General features: G+C 58.8%; 2 protein-coding genes across 5 annotated transcripts; one reads left to right on the top strand and one right to left on the bottom strand.

Annotated features, from left to right (window-relative positions):
- Positions 1–62: 62 nt before the first annotated feature.
- Positions 63–7,817, bottom strand: LOC139585713 (zinc finger protein 850-like). Its single transcript, XM_071418566.1, has 5 exons — positions 7,663–7,817; positions 5,555–7,473; positions 4,438–4,694; positions 3,038–3,126; positions 63–2,606 (listed from the first exon to the last, which is right to left on the bottom strand). Exons 2-5 carry the CDS (start codon positions 7,457–7,459, stop codon positions 436–438), a joined length of 4,422 nt encoding a protein of 1,473 aa, XP_071274667.1. The 5' UTR covers positions 7,460–7,473; positions 7,663–7,817; the 3' UTR covers positions 63–435.
- A 75-nt stretch (positions 7,818–7,892) lies between these two features.
- Positions 7,893–22,104, top strand: MCOLN1 (mucolipin TRP cation channel 1). 4 transcript variants are annotated; one of them, XM_071418620.1, is made up of 14 exons: positions 7,893–8,224; positions 8,657–8,892; positions 9,356–9,523; positions 10,494–10,644; positions 11,596–11,677; positions 12,177–12,273; positions 13,281–13,380; positions 14,684–14,790; positions 15,618–15,767; positions 16,477–16,578; positions 17,213–17,335; positions 18,658–18,864; positions 20,043–20,182; positions 21,500–22,104. In XM_071418620.1, the coding sequence occupies exons 1-14, from the start codon at positions 8,209–8,211 to the stop codon at positions 21,534–21,536; spliced, it is 1,716 nt and encodes a 571-aa protein (XP_071274721.1). In that variant the 5' UTR covers positions 7,893–8,208; the 3' UTR covers positions 21,537–22,104. The 4 variants fall into 4 exon arrangements, with proteins under 4 accessions (XP_071274721.1, XP_071274722.1, XP_071274724.1 ...); XM_071418621.1 differs by lacking the exons at positions 20,043–20,182; positions 21,500–22,104 and adding an exon at positions 19,621–19,950; XM_071418623.1 differs by lacking the exons at positions 18,658–18,864; positions 20,043–20,182; positions 21,500–22,104 and adding an exon at positions 18,209–18,307.
- The last annotated feature ends 393 nt before the right edge of the window (positions 22,105–22,497 follow it).

The following is a 22,497-nucleotide window of genomic DNA, read 5'->3' as shown; positions in this document are numbered from 1 at the left end:
ATGAGGAGCCCTCAGCCAGGTGTCCCCCAAACAGGGATCAAGGTGGCTCTGCCCACCTGGGCCCACTGGGGATCAATCCATCATGGGAGATGGATTCATGTTGGAGAAGACATTCAAACCTATCTAGTGTTGCTGAAGACCACCAAAAGATGGAAAAAATTGAGATTTTTCTGGGTCAGAAGGTGACAAATCCAGGAGGATGAGGAGCCCTCAGCCAGGTGTCCTCCAAACACGGATCAAGGTGGCTCTGCCCACCTGGGCCCACTGGGGACCATCCAGAGCAGATCCTCCCGAGTGGGATGGATTCATGGTGGAGAAGACACCTCTGAGGCAATCAAGAGCTGCTTGAGACCACCACAAGAGTGAAAAACTGAGATTTTTCAAGGGATCAGAAGTTGACAAATCCGGGAGGACGTGGAACCCTCCAAACGAGGATCAGGAGGGTTCTGCCCACCTGGGCTCACTGGGGACCATCCAGGGTGGATCCTCCTGCGCAGGACGGAGCTGGAGCAGCGCCTGAAGCTCTCCCTGCGCTCTGGGCTGCCCGCAGTGCTGGCTGCACTGGTGCTTGATCAAGTTGCAGCTCTGCGAGAAGCTCTTCCCGCACTCCCCGCACTCGTAGGGCCTCTCCCCCGTGTGGCACCTCTGGTGGGCCACCAGCCCCGAGCTCTGTGAGAAGCTCTTCCCGCACTGCCCGCACTCGTAGGGCCGCTCCCCCGTGTGGCTCCTGTGGTGCACAATGAGGCTGAAGCTGGCGCTGAAGCTCTTCCCGCACTGCCAGCACACGTACGGCCTCTCCCCGGTGTGGATCCTCCGGTGCTTGACCAGGCTCGAGTTGTGCTTGAAGCCCACGCCGCAGTCGGGGCAGCGGAAGGGCCTCTCGTCCGTGTGGATGCGCTGGTGCAGGAGGAGGTCGGACGTGGTGTGGAACCTCTTCCAGCACTGGCCGCACTCGTAGGGCCTCTCCCCGGTGTGGATGCGCTGGTGGACGACGAGAGCCGAGTTGTTCTTGAAGCTCTTCCCGCAGTCGGGGCAGCAGAACGGCCTCTCCTCGGTGTGGGTGCGCTGGTGCTTGAGGAGAGAGGAGCTGGTGTAAAACCTCTGGTGGCACTGATCGCACGCGTAGGGCCTCTCCTCAGCGTGGTCCCTGTGGTGGATGATCAGGCTGGAGCTCTCCTCACACTCCCTGGCGTGCATGAACTGGGCCTTGACCACATTGGAGTCGTCACCGAAGCCCATCCCACACTCGGAGAGGTGGAACGGCTTCTCCTCCGCGTGTGAGCCCTGGTGCACCACGAGGTCCCCGATGCTCGGAAACCTCTGACTGCACTGCTCGCACCCGTAGGGCTTGTCCCCAGCGTGGCTCCTCTGGTGGACGATCAGGTTGGAGCTGTTGGTGAAGCCCTTCCCACACTGCGGGCACTCGTAGGGCCGCTCTCCCGTGTGGCTCCTGTGGTGGACGATCAGCTGGGAGCTCCTGCCGAAGCTCTTCCCGCACACGCCGCACTCGTAGGGCTTCTCCCCGCTGTGCATCCTCTGGTGGACGACCAGGTAGGAGCTGGTGTTGAAGCTCTTGCCGCACTGGGGGCACATGTAGGGCCTCTCCCCGGTGTGCACGCGCCGGTGCGTGGTGAGGGTGGAGTTCTCCCTGAAGCCCTTGCCGCAGTCAGGGCAGCGGAACGGCCTCTCCTCGGTGTGGATGCGCCGGTGGCTGCGGAGGGTGGAGCTGCTCTGGAACCTCTTCTGGCACACGTCGCACTGGTAGGGCCTCTCGCCCGTGTGGTTCCTCTGGTGGACAATGAGGTGGGAGCTGGTGCTGAAGCTCTTCCCGCACAGCCCGCAGGCGTAGGACCTCTCCCCGTTGTGCATCCTCTGGTGGACGATCAGGTAGGACCTGGTGTTGAAGCTCTTCCCGCACTCCCCGCACTCGTAGGGGCGCTCCCCGGTGTGGATTCTGCAGTGGCGGATCAGGGACGATCTCCACCTGAAGCTCTTCCCGCATTCCAAGCACGCGTGGGGCTTCTCCTGCCCATCCTGGAGCTGCTCATGGAGCCCCTGCTCCGAGCTCTGACCCAGGTCCAGGGTGGGTTTTTCCCCCTCAGATCCCGGGTGTTGCTCCATGTGGTTCCTCAGGTGGACAATCAGATGGGACCTCTTGGTGAAGCTCTTCCCGCACTCCAAGCACTCGTGGGGCTTCTCCTGCCCATCCTGGAGCTGCTCTTGGACCCCCAGCTCCAAGTTCTGAGCCCCTTCCCCACCCAGGGGAGGCTTTTCCCCCTCAGAGCTCGGCTGTTCCCAAGTGTGGCTCCTCTGGTGGGCACCCAGCTCGGAGCTCCTGCTGAAGCTCTTCCCGCACTCTGAGCGCTCGTGGGGCTTCTCCTGCCCCTCCTGGAGCTGCTCTTGGACCCCCAGCTCGGGGCTCTGAGCCCCTCCCTGGCCCAGGCCGGCTCTTTGCCCCTCGGATCCCCGCGCTCTGCGTTTGCAGCCCCTCCTGCTCAGGCATCTCCGCGGCTTCTCCTCCCCGCTGGCTTCTCCCTGCGCCCTGGAGCCGCTCAAAACGGCCTCGGCCACCGGCTCCTCGCTGCTCTCCATGCTCAGCTCCTGCTCTGGGGGAGGAAGGACAAGGACACCGTGGGATTGGCCCCCCGTGGGGACAAGGACACCATGGGATTGGCCCCCGTGGGGACAAGGACACCATGGGATTGGCCCCCGTGGGGACAAGGACGCGATGGGATTTGCCCCACAAGGTCCCGATGGGATTTGCCTCCATCCAAGGACAGGATGGGTTTTGCCCCACAAGGAAAATTTGGGATTTGCCCCTATCCAAGGACAGGATGGGGTTTGGGATTTGCCCCACAGGTTCACGATGGGGTTCAGGATCTGCCCCACAGGGTCACGATGGGGTTCAGGATCTGCCCCACAGGGTCACGATGGGGTTCAGGATCTGCCCCCCTCCCTCAGGGCAGCACCAGGCCATGCCCCAGGGCAGGGCTGGAGCAGCACCGAGGGGGCAAAGGGGCCCTGCCTTCCTCCTCACCTGCCTGGGGCTCCCGGGCCGGGCTCCTCTTCCTCACAGCCTCCTCCTCCTCCTCCCTGGGCCCGCGTTTGGCGCTGGGGGATCCCGGCCTGGGGCAGGACAAGGCCTGAGCCCTTTGCTGCTGCTGCTGGAGGCCTCAGGGCCCCTTCCAGCCCTGAGATTCCCTGAAAAATCCTCGCGCTGGGATTTTTTTTTCGTTTCTTTTTGTTTTCTCCCCTCCTGAGAAGCTGAGGAAGCCTCAGAGGAAAAGAAAAGCAATAATTATCTGCTGCTGTGGAATGCAACAGGCCCAGCTCCGATTGGTCCACGCTGGGTGTTTTTAATTAAGGGCCAATCACGGTCAGCTTTTGTTATCATTCCTTTTCTATTCCCTTCAAGCCTTCTGATGAAATCCTTTCTTCTATTCTTTAGTACAGCTTTAGTATTCTTATTTCTTTTAATATAACATATATATATAAATATATATGTTTTAATATAACGTGTATATATATAAACATAACATATATAATAAAATAAAAATATAATTTTAATATATATATTTAGGGAGTTTCAATACATACTTTTAATATAATATCTATCATAAAATAATAAATCAGCCTTCTGAAGAAATCCTTTCTTCTATTCTTTAGCATAGTTTTAGTATATAATTTTCTTTTAATATATCATAACATAAGTATAAATAAATATATATAATAAAATATATAAATACATAAATAAATATAGCATAACATATATATAAATATATATAAAAAAATAATAAATCAGCCTTCTGATGAAATCCTTTCTTCTATTCTTTAGCATAGTTTTAGCATACAATTTTCTTTTCAAGTAATATATACCATAAAATGTAATATATATTACATTTTAATGCAATATGTATATTAAAATAATAAATGTTAATGCAATATACATAATAAAATAATAAATCAGCCTTCTGAAACACCGGATTCTCGTCTCTTCCTTCGCCCTGGGACCCTTGAAACCACCCCCAGCCTCCCCCAGCCCTCGGGATAATAAATAATATAAAATAATAAATCAGCCCTATAACGTAATAAAAATAAATAATATAAAATAATAAATCAGCCTTCTGAAACACAGGATTCTCGTCTCTTCCTTCGCCCTGGGACCCTTGAAACCACCCCCAGCCTCCTGCATCCCTCGGGGCTGCCCCGGGCTCCGGGATCGCTCCGGGGCTCCCGCGGTCCCCCCCGGCTCTCCCGGGCATCCCCAGAGCCGAGATCGCCCCCGAGCCCGCCCGGACCGGGCGATGCCACCGGGGACCCCCCCAGAATCCCTCCCCAGGGACATTTCGGGCTCGGCTTTGGGGTCCTGGCCCCCAAAAATCCCTCCCGGAGCCCCCCCCGCCATGGGTTCGGGGCGAGCTCCCCCTCCCCGCTCACCTGCGGGGCCCGGGGGGCGATGCCGGCGGGGCCGGGGCAGCTGCGGCCGGAGCGGGGACGGGGCCGCTCCTCCTCTTCCTCTGTCCCTCCTCTTCCTCCCGCTCCTCCTTCTCTCCCTCCTCCTGCTCCTGTGTCCCTCCTCTTCCTCCCGCTCCCCAAAGCAGCCGCGCTCTGCCCCGGGCGGGTTCCGAGAGCGCTGGGAGGGAGCTGGGAGCGCTGGGATGGAACTGGGAGCGCTTTCCCTGCCGGTGCCGCCGTTACTGGGAGCGCTGGGAGGGAACTGGGAGCGCTTTCCCTGCCGGTGCCGCCGTTACTGGGAGCGCTGGGATGGAACTGGGAGCGAGCAGCGCCCGGCGGCGGGCGGGGCCAAGCTGAATGGGCGTGGTTATGTAAATCCGGGAGCGATCGCGCGCTGGGATTGGCGGGCGGGAGGAGCGCGGGGTTTGCTCGGTGACGTCATGGGCTGAGGGGAGGAGCGTCCGGTGTGAGGGGACCGGGAATGGCGACCGGGAATGGGGACAGGGACCGGGAATGGCGACCGGGAATGGGGAATGGAGACCGGGACTGGGAATGGGGACGTGGAATGGGGACCGTGGGGTGCCCAAAGCCCTGAGGAACCCCCAAATCTGCCCCAGGAACCCTCAACTCCCTCGGAGCCAGCATCCCCCTCATGCCCATCCTTGTTTTAGTTCAACGTCTTTAATTTCAACCTCAGATTTAGAAAGGACAAAGAGAAATAAAAAGAAAATCCCAGGCCATGGGGAGCCAGGAGGATGAGGAGCCCTCAGCCAGGTGTCCTCCAAACACGGATCAAGGTGGCTCTGCCCACCTGGGCCCACTGGGGACCATCCAGAGCAGATCCTCCCACGGGGGATGGATTGATGGTGGAGACCACCAAGGCTCTCTAGTGTTGCTTAAAACCACCAAAAGAGGGAAAATTTGAGATTTTTCTGGGTCAGAAGGTGACAAATCCAGGAGGACGAGGAGCCCTCAGCCAGGTGTCCTCCAAACAGGGATCAAGGTGGCTCTGCCCACCTGGGCCCACTGGGCACCATCCAGAGCAGATCCTCCCGTGTGGGATGGAGCTGGAGCAGCCCACGGAGCTCTTCCCACCTCAGTGCTGGCTCTCCAGGTGTCTGGTCATACTGCAGCTCGTGGTGAAGCCCTTCCCACACTGGGGACACTGGAATGGCTTCTCCCCGGTGTGGCTGCGCTGGTGGATCACCAGGTTGGACTTGTGCCTGAATCCCTTGCCGCAATCGGGGCAGCAGAACGGCCTCTCCTCGGTGTGCATCAGCTGGTGGCTGAGGAGATGGGAGCTGGTCAGGAACCTCTTCTTGCACTGCTCGCACTCGTAGGGCTTCTCCCCGCTGTGGCCCCTCTGGTGGTAAATCAGGTGGGACTTGGACATGAAGCCCTTCCCGCACTGCCCGCACTCGTAGGGCCGCTCCCCGGTGTGGATCATCTGGTGGGTGAGCAGGTAGGACCTGGTGGTGAAGCTCTTCCCGCACTTCCTGCACTCGTAGGGCCTCACCTCGGTGTGGCACTTCTGGTGCACGATCAGGCTGGAGCTCTGCGAGAAGCTCCTCCAGCAGTACTCGCACTCGTAGGGCCGCTCCGCGTGGCTCCTCTGGTGGGCAAACAGGTTGGAGCTCTGCGTGAAGCTCTTCCCGCAGCGCCCGCACACGTACGGCCTCTCCCCGGTGTGGATGCGCCGGTGCTTGACCAGGCTGGACTTTTGCCTGAAGCCCCTGCCGCAGTCGGGGCAGCCAAACGGCTTCTCCCCGGTGTGGATGCGCTGGTGCTCGGCCAGCAGGGAGCTGGTCGGGAAGGAATTTTTACACTGCCCGCACTCGTAGGGCCTCTCCCCGGAGTGGGTGCGGCGGTGCCTGACCAGGGCCGAGTTCTCCTTGAAGCTCATCCCGCACTCGGGGCACGGGAAGGGCCTCTCGCCCGTGTGCGAGCGCCGGTGGACGACGAGGGAGGAGCTGCTCTGGAACTTCTTGTGGCACTGCTCGCACTCGTAGGGCTTCTCCCCAGTGTGAGTCCTCAGGTGGCTGCTCAGGTGGGACTTCCAGCTGAAGCTCTTCCCACAGTGCTGGCACTCGTAGGGCCTCTCCCCGGTGTGGATCCTCCTCTGGTGGAGAAGCAGCTGGGAGCTCCAGCTGAAGCTCTGCCCACACTCCCCACACTTGTAGGGTTTCTCCCCTGTGTGGATTCTGCTGTGCTCCAACAGGTTGGATCTCCACCTGAAGCTCTTCCCGCACTCCGAGCACTTGTGGGGCTTCTTCTCCTCCCCATCCTGGAGCTGCTCATGGAGCCCCAGCTCTGAGCTCTGACCCTGGTCCAAGTTGGGTTTTTCCCCCTCAGGTCTCAGCTGTTGCCCAGTGTGGATTCTGCAGTGCTTGATCAAGGATGATCTCCACATGAAGCTCTTCCCACATTCCGAGCACTCGTGGGGCTTCTTCTTCTCCCCATCCTGGAGCTGCTCTTGGACCTCCAGCTCTGAGCTCTGACCCTGGTCCAGGGTGGGTTTTTCCCCCTCAGATCCTGTGTGGATTTTTTGGTGGACAACCAGGCAGGATCTCCTCTTGAAGCTCTTCCCACACTCCGAGCACTCGTGGGACTTCTTCTCCTGCCCATCCTGGAGCTGCTCATGGAGCCCCAGCTCTGATCTCTGACCCTGGTCCAGGGTGGGTTTTTCCCCCTCAGATCCCGGGTGTTGCTCCATGTGGTTCCTCAGGTGGGCACCCAGCTCGGAGCTCCTGCTGAAGCTCTTCCCACACTCCGAGCGCTCGTGGGGCTTCTCCTGCCCCTCCTGGAGCTGCTCCCGGAGCCCCAGCTCGGGGCTCTGAGCCCCTCCCTGGCCCAGGCCGGCTCTTTGCCCCTCGGATCCCCGCGCTCTGCGGTTGCAGCCCCTCCTGCTCAGGCATCTCCGCGGCTTCTCCTCCCCGCTGGCTTCTCCCTGCGCCCTGGAGCCGCTCAAAACGGCCTCGGCCACCGGCTCCTCGCTGCTCTCCATGCTCAGCTCCTGCTCTGGGGGAGGAAGGACAAGGACACCGTGGGATTGGCCCCCGTGGGGACACGATGGGATTGGCCCCCATGGGGACACGATGGGATTTGCTCCCATGGGGACAAGGATGGGATTTGCCTCCCCTGCCCCCCAAAATCCCTCCCGGAGCCCCCCCGCCATGGGTTCGGGGCGAGCTCCCCCTCCCCGTTCACCTGCGGGGCCCGGGGGGCGATGCCGGCGGGGCCGGGGCAGCTGCGGCCGGAGCGGGGACGGGGCCGCTCCTCCTCCTCCTCTTCCTCCTGCTCCTTCTGCCGCTCCTCCTCCTCCTCTGCCCCTCCTTTTCCTCTTCCTGGTCCTCCTTCTCTCCCTCCTCCTCCTCCTGCTCCTGTGTCCCTCCTCTTCCTCCCGCTCCTCCTCCACTCCCAAAGCAGCCGCGCTCTGCCCCGGGCGGGTTCCGGGAGCGCTTTCCCTGCCGGTGCCGCCGTTACTGGGAGCGCTGGGAGGGAACTGGGAGCGCTTTCCCCGCCAGTGCCGCCGTTACTGGGAGCGCTGGGAGGGAACTGGGAGTGAGCAGCGCCCGGCGGCGGGCGGGGCCAACCTGAATGGGCGTGGTTATGCAAATGAGACGTCTAGCGGGAGTGTTTGGTTTCATGTGGGCGCGGTTATGCAAATGAAGGACCGATTGCGCGCTGTGATTGGTTGGCGGGAGGAGCGCGTTGTTTCCTCTGTCACGTGAGGGCTGTGAGGGAACCGGAGCGATGGCGGCGGCCTCCGGTGAGGGGGTACCGGGAACGGGGACCGGGAACGGGGACAGGGACCGGGAGCGGGGACAGGGAGCGGGAACGGAGACATGGACCGGGACAGGGACCGGGAATGGGGACCGGTAATGGCACCGGGAGTGGGAGGAGGGCCTGCGAACGGGTACGGGACCAGCCGGACACAGGGCAGGGATTACCGGGAACCGGGCGGGACGAGGGGACAGCAAAGACCCGGCCGGGGGTGATTAACGGGTACAGGGGACAATGAGCACCGGGCAGAGGGGACACCAGAACGACAGGGGGGGACACGGGGACAGCGGTGACACTGGGGACAGGGAGTCCGGGCCGGGGCAGGTAACGGGGACAGGGGAGGGACACCGGGAGAGAGGAGTGACACCGAGCAGGGGGGACACCGGACCGAGGGGGTGACACCGGCCGGTGTCCCCAGAGACCGAGCGGCTGCTGAGCCGCAGCCCCGGGTACGGCACGGCCGAGGCGGCCCCGGCGCCGGTGCCGGTACCGGGAAAGGAGGAGAAGGAAGAGGACGAAGAGGAAGAGGAGGAGGAGCTGCGGCGGCGCCTCAAGTATTTCTTCATGAGCCCCTGTGACAAGTACCGGGCCCGTGGCAGGCGGCCCGTGAAGCTCGGGCTGCAGCTGGCCAAGATCGTCCTGGTCACCGTGCAGGTGACACCGGCGGGGACAGAGGGGACAGCGGGGATGGCAGCACAAGGGGCTGGGACAGCAGGGAGGGCACATGGGGACATTGCAGAGGGGACACAGAGACATGGGGACACCAGAGAGAGGGGACACAGGGACATGGGGACATTGCAGAGGGAACACAGGGACACAGGGACACCAAGGAGGGGGCACAGGGACACGGGGACACTTTGAAAGGGACAATGGAGTGTCCCGGGACAAAGCGTGGCAGTGTCACTGTGGTGGGACAGGTGGTGACAGAGGTGGTGGCCTTTGTCCCCAAGCTGTGGCACCGATTTGGGACAAAGCACGGCGGTGTCACCATGATGGGACAGGCAGTGACAGGGGTGGTGGCCTTTGTCCCCAAGCTGTGGCACTGATTTGGGACAAAGCACAGCGGTGTCACCATGATGGGACAGGCAGTGACAGGGGTGGTGGCCTTTGTCCCCAGCTGATCCTGTTTGGGCTCAGCAACCAGCTGGTGGTGGCCTTCAAGGAGGACAACACGGCGGCCTTCAAGCACCTGTTCCTCAAGGGCTACGAGGACGGCGCCGATGACACCCAGGCCATCTACACCCGCGGGGACCTCCTGGAGCACCTGGGCTTCGTCCTCGAGCAGGTGGCACGGGGACACTGCACAGGGCTGGGGACATCGGGAGGGGCTGGGGACACTGGGAGGGGTTGGGGACAAGGGGATGTCCTGGAGCACCTGGCCTTGGTCCTCGAGAAGGTGGCACGGGGACACTGCACAGGGCTGGGGACATCGGGAGGGGTTGGGGACACTGGGAGGGGTTGGGGACATTGGGAGAGTTGGGGACATCAGGACCTCCTGGAGCACCTGGCCTTGGTCTTTGAGAAGGTGGCACGGGGACACTGGGAAGGGTTGGGGACATGGTGGTGGTTTGGGATCATGGAGATGTTTTGGGGCCATGGAGACGTTTTGGGGCCATGGAGATGTTTGGGATCATGGAGATGTTTTGGGGCCATGGGGATGTTTTGGGATTATGGAGATCTTTAGGATCATGGAGATGTTTTGGGGACACAGAGATGTTGTGGGGCGATGGGGTGGTTTGGGGACATTGAGGTGCCACCTCCATGCCCGTGTCCCCACAGTACCTGGCTGTCCCCAACGTGACCCTGGGCCACCAGGTTTTGGGGACACAGAGATGTTGTGGGGACACAGAGATGGTTTGGGGACACAGAGAGGTTTGGGGACACTGAGGTGCCACCTCCATGCCCGTGTCCCCGCAGTACCTGGCTGTCCCCAACGTGACCAGGGCCACCACGTTGTGGGGACACAGAGATGTTGTGGGGACACAGAGACATCGTGGGGCCATGGAGCTGTTTTGGGGACACAGAGATGCTGTGGGGCCATGGGGATGTTTGGGGACACTGAGGTGCCATGCCCGTGTCCCCGCAGTACCTGGCTGTCCCCAACGTGTCCCTGGGCCACCACGTTTTGGGGACACAGAGATGCTGTGGGGCCATGGGGTGGTTTGGGGCCATGGGGATGTTTTGGGGCCATGGAGATGGTTTGGGGACACAGAGGTGTTTGGGGACACTGAGGTGCCATGCCCATGTCCCCGCAGTACCTGGCTGTCCCCAACGTGTCCCTGGGCCATTACGCCTACGGTGGCCCCGGCGGTGGCCCCGGGCTGCGGCTGTGCCAGCGCTTCTTCCGCAGGGGCGACATCGACCCCGAGAACGACACCTTCGACATCGACCCCAGCGTGGCCACCGGTGCCGGCGGCGGGGCTGACGGAGGGGTTGGGGTTGGGGTTTGGGGTGTGGGGTTTGGGGTGCGGGGTTGGATTTGGAGCTGGATTTGGGGGTTGGAGTTGGGAGTTTGGGTTTGGGGTTGAATTTGGGTTTGGGGTTTTCGGTTTGGATGTTGGGATTTGGGGTTGGATTTGGGGTTTGGGAGTTGGGGTTGGATTTGGGTTGGGGTTTGGGATTTGGAGCTGGATTTGGGGATTGGAGTTGGGAGTTTGGGTTTGGGGTTTTCGGTTTGGGAGTTGGGATTTGGGGTTGGATTTCAGGTTTGGGGTGCGGGGTTTGGGAGTTGGGATTTGGGGTTTGGATTTGGAGCTGGATTTGGGGGTTGGGGTTGGATTTGGGATTTGGGTTTTGGGGTTGGGTTTGGGGTTTGGGGTGCAAGGGTTTGGGAGTTGGGATTTGGGGTTTGGATTTGGAGCTGGATTTGGGGGTTGGAGTTGGGATTTGGGTTTGGGGTTGGATTTGGGTTTGGGGTTTGGGATTTGGGGTTTGGATTTGGAGCTGGATTTGGGGTTTGGGGTTTTTGGTTTGGGAGTTGGGATTTGGGGTTTGGATGTTGGGAGTTGGGGTTGGATTTGGAGCTGGATTTGGGGGTTGGAGTTGGGAGTTTGGATTTGGGGTTTTCGGTTTGGGAGTTGGGATTTGGGGTTTGGATGTTGGGATTTGGGGTTGGATTTGGAGCTGGATTTGGGGGTTAGGGTTGGATTTGGGGTTTGGGTTTTGGGGTTTGGGAGTTGTTTGGGATTTGGGGTTTGGGATCACGGGTTTGGGATTTAGGATTTAGGGTTTGGGATTTAGGATGTAGGGTTCTGGATGGTCCTGGAGCACCCCCAGTGGTCCAGGCCCCATTTGGGATCGCGGGTTTGGGAAGTCCCAGGGGCTTTGTGCTCCCTGACCCCAATCCCGACCCCACAGAGTGCCTGGGGCTTCACCCCGGGGACCCCCAGCCCCCCGTGCTGGACGGCCCCGACAGCAACTTCACCCTCCAGTTCCACAGGTACGCCCCAAAAACCCCAAAAAACCCCAAAATTCCCCCAAACCCCACCCACAGCCCTTGCCCGTCCCCAAAATCCCCGTGTGGGATTTGGGGTCCCTGTCCCCAAATCCGTGTGTGGGGTTTTGGGGTGAAATTTTCCCTTTCCTGTGGGGTTTTTTTAGGATTTTGGGGCGGAATTTTCCCAGGATTTTTTTGGGGATTTTGGGGCAGAATTTTCCCAGGATTTTCTGGGATTTTGGGGCGGAATTTTCCCAGGATTTTTTGGGATTTTGGGGCAGAATTTTCCCAGGATTTTCTGGGATTTTGGGGTGAAATTTTCCCAGGATTTTTTGGGATTTTGGGGCGGAATTTTCCCGGGATTTTCTGGGATTTTGAGGCGAAATTTTCCCAGGATTTTTCTGGGATTTTGGGGCGGAATTTTCCCGGGATTTTTTGGGATTTTGGGGCGGAATTTTCCCAGGATTTTTTGGGATTTTGGGGTGGTTTTTTGTCCCCTCAGGCTGATCAACATCACCGTGGAGTTCCAGCTCAAGGCCATCAACATCCAAACGCTGCTGAACCACGAGATCCCTGACTGCTACACCTTCAGTGTCACCGTCAGTGTCCCCAAGTGTCCCCTCAGTGTCCCCCAGTGTCCACTGAGTGCCCCCCGTGTCCCCAAGCACCCCTGAGTGTCCCCAAATATCCCAAAGTGTCCCCAATTGTTTCCTAAGTGTCCCCAAATATCTTAGTGTCCCCTGCGTGTCCTCTTAGTGTCCCCCCCAGATACCCCTGAGTGTCCCCAGTTGTCCCATCAGTGCCCCCCAGTGTCCCCAAGTGTCCCCAGATAACCCTGAGTGTCCCCAGTTGTCCCCTCAGTGTCCCTAAATGTCCTAAAGTGTCCCCTGACCGTCCCCTGAGTGTCCCCATCGTGTCCCTCTGTCCCTCATCTGTCCCTCTGTCCCTTGGCTGTCCCCCTGTCCCTCTGCGGGCCCTGGGGGCAGCCGGCGAGTGCTGTGACAGTGACAGTGACAATGACAGTGACAGTGACAGTGACAATGACAGTGATGGTGACGGTGACAGTGACAGTGACAATGACAGTGATAATGACAGTGATGGTGACAATGTTGACAGTGACAATGGCAATGACAATGACAGTGACAGTGACGGTGACAGTGATGGTGACAGTGACAGTTACAATGACAGTGACAATGACAGTGATAATGACAGTGATGGTGACAATGGCAGCAATGCTGACAGTGACAGTGGTGGTGACAATAGCAATGACAGTGACAATGAAAATAACATTGACAATGACAATGACAATAACATTGATAATAACAGTGACAGTGCAGTGACAATGACAACAACAGTGACGTTGACAGTGACAGTGACGTTGACAACAATGGTGACAATGACAATAACGTTGACAATGACAGTGACAGTGACAATGGCAATGGTGGCAACAATGACAATAACATTGACAATGACAGTGACAGTGACAATAACAGTGACAATGATGTTGACAACAATGGTGACAGTTACAGTGACAATGACAGTGACAGCACAGTGCAGTGACAGTGACAATGACAGTGGCGGTGACGGTGCCACCCCGTGTCCCCAGGTCACCTTTGACAACAGCGCCCACAGCGGGCGAGTGCGGATCCGCCTGGACACGCGCGCGGCCATCCGGGAGTGCCACCACCCCTTGCTGCCCGGCACAGGTGACAGTGGGTGACAATGGGTGACACTGGGTGACAATGGGTGACACTGGGTCCCTGGGAGTGCCACCACCCCTCGCTGCCCGGCACAGGTGACACCGGGTGACACTGGGTGACAATGGGTGACAATGGGTGACACTGGGTGATACCGGGTGACAATGGGTGACACTGGGTGACACTGGGTCCCTGACAGTGCCACCACCCCTCGCTGCCCAGCACAGGTGACAGTGGGTGACAATGGGTGACACTGGGTGACACTGGGTCCCTGACAGTGCCACCACCCCTCGCTGCCCGGCACAGGTGACAGTGGGTGACACTGGGTGACAATGGGTGACAATGGGTGACAATGGGTGATACCGGGTGACAATGGGTGACAATGGGTGACACTGGGTGACACTGGGTCCCTGGCAGTGCCACCACCCCTCGCTGCCCGGCACAGGTGACAGTGGGTGACAATGGGTGACACTGGGTGACAATGGGTGACACTGGGTCCCTGACAGTGCCACCACCCCTCGCTGCCCGGCACAGGTGACACCGGGTGACACTGGGTGACAATGGGTGACAATGGGTGACACTGGGTGATACCGGGTGACAATGGGTGACACTGGGTGACACTGGGTCCCTGACAGTGCCACCACCCCTCGCTGCCCAGCACAGGTGACAGTGGGTGACACTGGGTGACAATGGGTGACAATGGGTGACAATGGGTGATACCGGGTGACAATGGGTGACAATGGGTGACACTGGGTGACACTGGGTCCCTGGCAGTGCCACCACCCCTCGCTGCCCGGCACAGGTGACAGTGGGTGACACTGGGTGACAATGGGTGACAATGGGTGACACTGGGTGACAATGGGTGACACTGGGTCCCTGACAGTGCCACCACCCCTCGCTGCCCGGCACAGGTGACAGTGGGTGACACCTGGGAGGTGACACCAGGCCAACAGGCTGTGGGACACCACCTGTCCCTGGGAGATGACAACAGACCTGTCCCTGAGCTGTCCCCTGTCCCCAGGAGGTGGCAGTGACCACCGGGTGTCCCTGCAGGTGACAGGTGTCAGTGGGGTGTCACAGGTGACAGGTGTGACAGTGACAGTTGGGTGTCCCCTCAGGTGCCAGGTGTGACAGTGGTGTCCCCTCAGGTGCCAGCTGGGTGTGACAGGTGTGTCCCCTCAGGTGTCCCAGGTGTGACAGTGACGTTTTGGTGTCCCCACAGGTGCCAGCTGGGTGTCACAGGTGCCAGGTGTGACAGTGACAGTTCAGTGTCCCCTCAGGTGTCCCAGGTGTGACAGGTGTGTCCCCGCAGGTGCCAGCTGGCGGCGCCTGGCGTTTGACGTGCTGGTGGTGGCCGTGTCCTCGCTGTCCCTGGTGCTCTGCGCCCGCTCCATCGCCCGCGGGCTCCAGCTGCAGAGGGTGCGCGGGGCATGGGGGAATGAGGGGGATTTGGGGGGGATTTGGGGGGAATTTGGGGGAATTTGGGGGTTTGGGTTTGGGGGGAATTTGGGGGTTTGGGATTGATGGGATTTGGGGGGAATTATGGGATTTGGGGGGGGGTTTGGGGGGATTTTGGGGGGGTTTGGGGAATTTTGGGCGATGGGATTGATGGGATTTGGGGGGGGATTTTGGGGGAATTTGGGGGTTTGGGGAATGGGATGGAGGGGATTTGGGGGGGATTTGGGGGGGATGGGATTGATGGGGTTTGGGGGATTTTTGGGAATTTTGGGAATTTTGGGGGAATTTTTGGGATTGATGGGATGGGGCTGGGTATGGATGGGGGGACGTGGTGGGGTAGGGGCGGGGGGAGGCGGTGCCACCACAGCGAGGTGACAATCGTGGTGTCCCCACAGGAGTTCAGCCGGATCCTGTGGGGTGACAATGACAATGACAGTGACAGTGCAGTGACAATGACAGCGACAGTGACAGTGACAATGTCCCCTCAGGAGTTCAGCCGGTTCCTGCGCCGTCACCGCGGTGTCCCCGTGTCCCTGTGAGGTGACAATGACAGTGACAATGACAGTGACAATGACAGTGTCCCCTCAGGAGTTCAGCTGGTTCCTGCGCCGTCACCGCGGTGTCCCCGTGTCCCTGTGGGGTGACAGTGACAATGACAATGACAGTGACAATGACAATGTCCCCTCAGGAGTTCAGCCGGTTCCTGCGCCGTCACCGCGGTGTCCCCGTGTCCCTGTGAGGTGACAATGACAGTGACAATGACAGTGACAATGACAATGTCCCCTCAGGAGTTCAGCCGGTTCCTGCGCCGTCACCGCGGTGTCCCCGTGTCCCTCTCGGACCGCCTGGAGTTCCTCAATGGGTGGTACCTGCTGCTGGTCACCAGCGACCTCCTGACCGTGCTGGGCACCGTGCTCAAGATCGGCATCGAGGCCAAGGTCAGCCCCCCTGGGGACACTGGGGACACTGGGGACAATGGGGACACTGGGGACACTGGGGACACTGGGGACAATGCCATCCCCTGGGGACACTGGGGAGAATGGGGGCAATGGGAACACTGGGGACAATGGGCACAATGGGGACAATGGGGACAGTGGGGACAGTGGGGACAATGGGGACAATGCCATCCCATGGGGACAATGGGGACAATGGGGACAATGGGGACAGTACCACCCCCTGGGGACACTGGGGAGAATGGGGACAGTGGGGACAATGGGGACAATGCCACCCCCTGGGGACAATGGGAACACTGGGGACAATGCCACCCCCTGGGGACAATGGGGACAATGGGGACAATGCCACCCCCTGGGGACACTGGGGACAATGGGGACACTGGAGACAATGGGGACAATGGGGACACTGGGGACAGTGCCACCCCCTGGGGGACAATGGGGACACTGGGGACAATGCCATCCCCTGGGGACACTGCCAGCCTGGGGACAGTGGGGACAATGGGGACAATGCCACTCCACAGGGATTCTGCCCAAGATCCGCATTGAGGCCAAGGTCACCCCTGGGGACACTGGGGACACTGGGGACAATGCCACCCCCCAGGGACAATGGGGACACTGGGGACAATGGGGACAATGCCACCTTGGGGACAATGGCCTGGGGACAGGGTGGTGGCACTGTCCCCGTGTCCCACAGAACTTCTCGGGGTACGACGTGTGCAGCATCCTGCTGGGGACATCGACGCTGCTCGTGTGGGTCGGGGTCATCCGGTACCTGACCTTCTTCCAGAAGTACAACGTGAGTGGCACCCGTGGCACCCGTGTCACCTGTGGCACCTGTGGCACCTGGGGACAGTGACAGGGACAGGGGACATCATGGGGGGACAGGGGACAGTGACACAAACAGGGACATCACGGGGTCAGGGTCATCCGGTACCTGACCTTCTTCCAGAAGTACAACGTGAGTGGCACCCGTGTCACCCGTGTCACCTGTGGCACCTGTGGCACCTGGGGACGGGGACATTACCTGGGGACAGGGCCAGGGTCAAATCCCATTTTTCCTGCCCCAGATGCTCCTTGTCACACTCGGGTTGGGGACAATTCCTGTTTTTCCCACCCCACGTGTGGATCATCCCAATTTTCCCATCCCAAACCCCAATTTCCCCACCCCAAACCCCCGTTTTTCCCACTCTGCTCACGGACAATTCCCGTTTTTCCCGATTTTGCTGTTTTTTGCCCCAGATCCTGATCGTGACGCTGCGCGTGGCGCTCCCGACGTGATGCTCTCCCCACTCATGGATAATCCCATTTTCTGTCCCAAATCCCAATTTTCCCACCCCAAACCCCAATTTTCCCACCCCAAACCCCCGTTGTTTCCCGCCCTGCTCGCGGACAATTCCCGTTTTTCCCGATTTCGCCGTTTTTCGCCCCAGATCCTGATCGTGACGCTGCGCATGGCGCTGCCCAACGTGATGCGCTTCTGCTGCTGCGTGGCCGTGATTTACCTGGGCTATTGCTTCTGCGGCTGGATCGTGCTGGGCCCGCACCACGTCAAGGTGGGTCCAGGCGGCCCCAAATTTTGGGGTTTGGGGTCGGGAGATTCCCAAATTTTGGGGTTTGGGATTGGCGGATTCCCAAATTTCACTTTTGGGTGCTGGGATGTTCTCCAGTCCTGGTTTTGGGGTCGGGTTCCCTCCCAAATTCTGATTTTGGGGTCTGGAGATTCCCAAACTTTGGTTTTGGGGACAGGAGATTCCCAAATTTTGGAGTTTGGGGTCAGGAGATTCCCAAATTTTGGGTTTGGGGTTGGGTTCCTTCCCAAATCTCTGTGCAGGGCCTGCGCCACATCAAGGTGGGTCCAGGCGGCCCCAAATTTCAGGTTTGGGGTCAGGAGATTCCCAAATTTTGGGGTTTGGGGTCGGGAGATTCCCAAATTTTGGTTTTGGGGTTGGGGGGATTCCCAGATTTCACTTTCGGGTATTGGGATGTTCTCAAATCCTGGTTTTGGGTTTGGGTTCCCTCCCAGATTTTGGGTTTTGGGGTTGGGATGTTCTCAAATTCCAGTTTTGGGGTTGGGGGATTCCCAGATCCATGGATGAAATGCGGATGACACACAAGTGACACGCAGGTGACACAGGTGACAGGTTATAGGTGACACACAGGTGACACAAGTGACACACAGGTGACACAGGTGTGACAGGTTATAGGTGACACACAGGTGACCCAGGTGACACACAGGTGACCCAGGTGTGACACAGGTGACCCAGGTGTGACCCAGGTGTCCCGTCCCCAGTTCCGCTCGCTGTCCATGGTGTCCGAGTGTCTCTTCTCCCTGGTCAATGGGGACGACAGGGGTGACACAGGTGTGACACAGGTGACACAGGTGTGACCCAGGTGACCCAGGTGTGACCCAGGTGTGCCGTCCCCAGTTCCGGTCGCTGTCCATGGTGTCCGAGTGTCTCTTCTCCCTGGTCAATGGGGATCACAGGGGTGACACAGGTGTGACACAGTGACACAGGTGTGACCCAGGTGACACAGGTGACACAGGTGTGACCCAGGTGTCCCGTCCCCAGTTCCGCTCGCTGTCCATGGTGTCCGAGTGTCTCTTCTCCCTGGTCAATGGGGATGACAGGGGTGACACAGGTGTGACACAGGTGACACACAGGTGACACAGGTGTGACCCAGGTGTCCCGTCCCCAGTTCCGGTCACTGTCCATGGTGTCCGAGTGTCTCTTCTCCCTGGTCAATGGTGATGACAGGGGTGACACAGGTGACACAGGTGTGACACAGGTGTAACACAGGTGTGACACAGGTGTGACCCAGGTGACACAGGTGTGACACAGGTGACACACAGGTGACCCAGGTGTGCCGTCCCCAGTTCCGCTCGCTGTCCATGGTGTCCGAGTGTCTCTTCTCCCTGGTCAATGGTGATGACATGTTCGCCACCTTCGCGGCGCTGCGGCCCAGCGGGGCCCTGGTGTGGCTCTTCAGCCAGGTGTACCTGTACTCCTTCAGCGCCCTCTTCATCTACATGGTGCTCAGCCTCTTCATCGCCCTCATCACCGGCTCCTACGACACCATCAAGGTGAGAGGGACAGCTCACCTGGGTGTGACATCACCTGGGTGACATCATCTGAGTGTGACCTCATCTGTGTGTGACATCATCTCTGTGTGTTATCTGTGTGTGACCTCATCACCGGCTCCTACGACACCATCAAGGTGAGAGGGACAGCTCACCTGGGTGTGACATCACCTGGGTGTGACATCATCTGTGTGTGACATCACCTGGGTGTGACATTCTCTGTGTGTGACATCATCTGTGTGTGTGTTACCTGTGTGTGACATCACCTGGGTGTGACATCACCTGTGTGTGACATCACCTGTGTGTGACATCATCTCTGTGTTATCTGTGTCTGTGACCTCATCACCGGCTCCTATGACACCATCAAGGTGAGCGGGACAGGTGGGAGCTCACCTGGGTGTGACATCACCTGGGTGTGACATCACATGGGTGTGACATCACATGGGTGTGACCTTATCTATGTGTGACATCACCTGGGTGTGACATCACCTGTGTGGCGTCACCTGTGTGTGTCCTTATCTGTGTGTGACCTCACCTGTGTGTGTTATCTCTCCTGTCCCCGTGTCCCCTGACCTGTCCCATGTCCCCTCACCTGTCCCCATGTCCCCTGTGTCCCTTCTGTGTCCCCAGAACCAGTCCGAAGGTGACACCTCAGTGTCCCAGCTCCTGTCCCTCACCTGTCTGGTGTCACCTGTCCCCTCACCTGTCCCATGTCCCCTCACCTGTCTGGTGTCCCCTGTGTCCCCTCTGTGTCCCCAGAACCAGTCCGAGGGTGACTCCCCGGTGTCAGAGCTCCTGTCCCATGTCCCCCTGTCCCCTCACCTGTCCCCTGTCCCCTCACCTGTCTGGTGTCACCTGTCCCCTTACCTGTCCCATGTCCCCTCACCTGTCCCCATGTACCCAGAACCAGTCCGAGGGTGACTCCCCGGTGTCAGAGCTCCTGTCCTGTGTCCCCCTGTCCCCTCACCTGTCCCCTGTCCCTCACCTGTCCCCATGTCCCCAGTGTCCCCTCTGTGTCCCCAGAACCAGTCCGAGGGTGACTCCCCGGTGTCAGAGCTCCTGTCCTGTGTCCTCCTGTCCCCTCACCTGTCCCATGTCCCCTCACCTGCCTGGTGTCACCTGTCCTGTGTCACCTGTCCCATGTCCCCTCACCTGTCCCCTCACCTGTCCCCTGTCCCCAGAACCAGTCCGAGGGTGACTCCCCGGTGTCAGAGCTCCAGGCCTTCATCGCTCAGTGCCGGGACAGCCCCGGTTCTGGAAAGTTCCGCAGGGGCAGCTCCGGCTCCGCCTCCTGCCCCGGCCTCTGCTGCTGCTGCCCCCGGTCTGCAGCCCCACACCTGCGGGGATCTGGGGCCATTTTGGGACATTTTGGGGGATTTTGGGACATTGCAGGGGGAGGTTTGGGGGATTTTGGGACTTTTGGGGGGGATTTTTGGGGAATTTTGGGACTTTTGGGGGGGATTTTTGGGGGGATTTTGGGACTCTTGGGGGGGATTTTTGGGGGATTTTGGGACCTTTTTGGGGGAGTTTGGGAGGTTTGGAGGGGGGGTGTTTTGGGGGATTTTTGGATGTTTTACGGGGTTTTGGGGGAGGTTTGAGAGGATTTGGGGGCATTTTGAGGGGAGGGGGAATTTGGGAAATTTTGTGATGTTTTGGGGGATTTTGGGGGGATTTTGGGAGATTTTGCAGGGTCTTGGGACACTTGGGGGGATTTTGGGACTTTTGGGAGGATTTTTGGGAGATTTCAGAAGATTTTGGGACCTTTTGGGGAGATTTTGGGGGGTTAGGGGATTTTAGGGGCATTTTGGGGGATTTTGGAGGGATTTGGGACATTTCAGGGGGTTCTGGGACGTTTTGGGGGATTTAGGGACATTTCAGGGGATTTGGGGATGGTTTGGGGGGGTTTGGGGGATTTTGGGGGATTTGGGGATGTTTTAGGGGCTTTTGGGAGGTTTCAGGGAGTTTTGGGACACTTTGGGGGTTTTGGGGTGGGGGTTTTGGGGATCTTGGGATGTTTTGGGGCGTTTTGGGGCGTTTTTAGGGGTTTGGGGGGGTTTGGGGTCACCCCAAGGGAGGGGGGTCCTGGCTGGTTCGGGCTCGGTGTCACCTGGCGGGGGGGGAAATCCCAAATTATCCCAAATCCGCCCCAAATGACCCCAAAACCCAGCCCTAAATGACCCCAAATTGCCCCAAAATCCAGCCCCAAATGACCCCAAAATCCAGCCCTAAATGGCATCAAAATAATCCCAAAATTCAGGCCTCAACGACCCCAAAATTATCCCAAAATCCAGCCCCAAATGACCCAAAATTTCCCCAAAATTTGGCCCCAAAATCACCCCAAAAATATCCTAAAACCCAGCCCCAAATGGCCCCAAAATGACCCCAAAATCCAGCCCAAAATGACCCCAAAATCCAGCCTAAAATGACCCCAAAATCTGGCCCCAAAATCATCCCCAAAATGACCCAAAATGACCCCAAACTCCAGCCCCTCCCTGGGTTTTTGGGGTCCCCCCCTCCCCTCCAGGGGTTTTTGGGATCTGGGGGGGTTTCCCTGTGGTCCTGCCCCCCAAAACCCCCAAAAAATCCCCAAAAAATCCCCAAAAAAACCCTAAAAAAACCCAAATTTGTGTCCCCACAGGGCCCCCGTGCAGGACAACGCTCTCCTGGTGAACTGAGGGGACCAAGGGGGACACCCCAAAAACCTCCAGATTTTTATTTATTTTATTTTATGTTATTTTATTTTCTGCTTTTACCCGCCCGGGACCCCAAATTTGGGACCCCGGGATGGATTTTGGGGGGGGGGGGGGGGGGGGGGGTTGGGAATTTGGGGTCCCCAAATCCATTTTGTCCATGAGTCCCAGATCATTTCTGGGGACATTTTGGGGTCCCTAAATTTGGTTTTGGGAAAATTTTGGAAATCCCAGATCATTTTTGGGGACATTTTTGGACCCCCAGATCATTTTTTGGGGACACTCCCATTTTTTTTGGACATTTTGGGACTCCCCAAATCTGGTTTTAGGGACACTTTGGGACGCCCTGTTCATTTTTTGGGGTAAGTTTGGAACCTTGGCACCCCCAAATCCTTTTTTGGGGACACTTCAGGACCTTGGCCCTGTCCTTGGGGTCGCCAGAGCAGCTCTGGGACCCAAAATTTTCCCTTTTCACCCCAAAACGGGGCTGTGGCCATACTTGGGGGGGGAGTTTGTGTCCCCAAGGGGACAATAAAGGTGACCTGGGACACGAGGGCTCTGTGGTGACAATGGGGACACTGGGGTGGCCTTGGGGACCCCCCCATCCCTGCAATGGTGCAGCCCTGTGAGAATGTTCCCCCCCCTCCACAGTGGTACAACCCACTTTGGTGTTTCCCCCCCACGCTGCCTTACGGTGGTACGCCCCACACCCCCCCCCTGCGCTCACAGTGGTACCTCCCGGCTCCCCCCATCTCCACTCAATGGTATCTCCCACTTCACTCAGTGGTACCGCCCGCCTCCCCTCGTCTCCACTCAGTGGTACCTCCCACTCCCCTTAGTGATATTTCCCGCCTCCCCCCATCGTCCCTCAGTGGTACCTCCCATCTCCCCCATCTCCCCTCAGTGGTACCTCCCACTCCCCCTCAGTGGTATCTCCCGCCTCCCC

This window comes from Agelaius tricolor, unplaced genomic scaffold (assembly GCF_023055355.1).
Source record: "Agelaius tricolor isolate 1412-34295 unplaced genomic scaffold, bAgeTri1.0.p SCAF_88, whole genome shotgun sequence".
NCBI lineage: Eukaryota > Metazoa > Chordata > Aves > Passeriformes > Icteridae > Agelaius > Agelaius tricolor.
The sequence above is the reverse complement of the archived record's forward strand: the minus strand, read 5'-3'. Positions and strand labels throughout refer to the sequence as shown.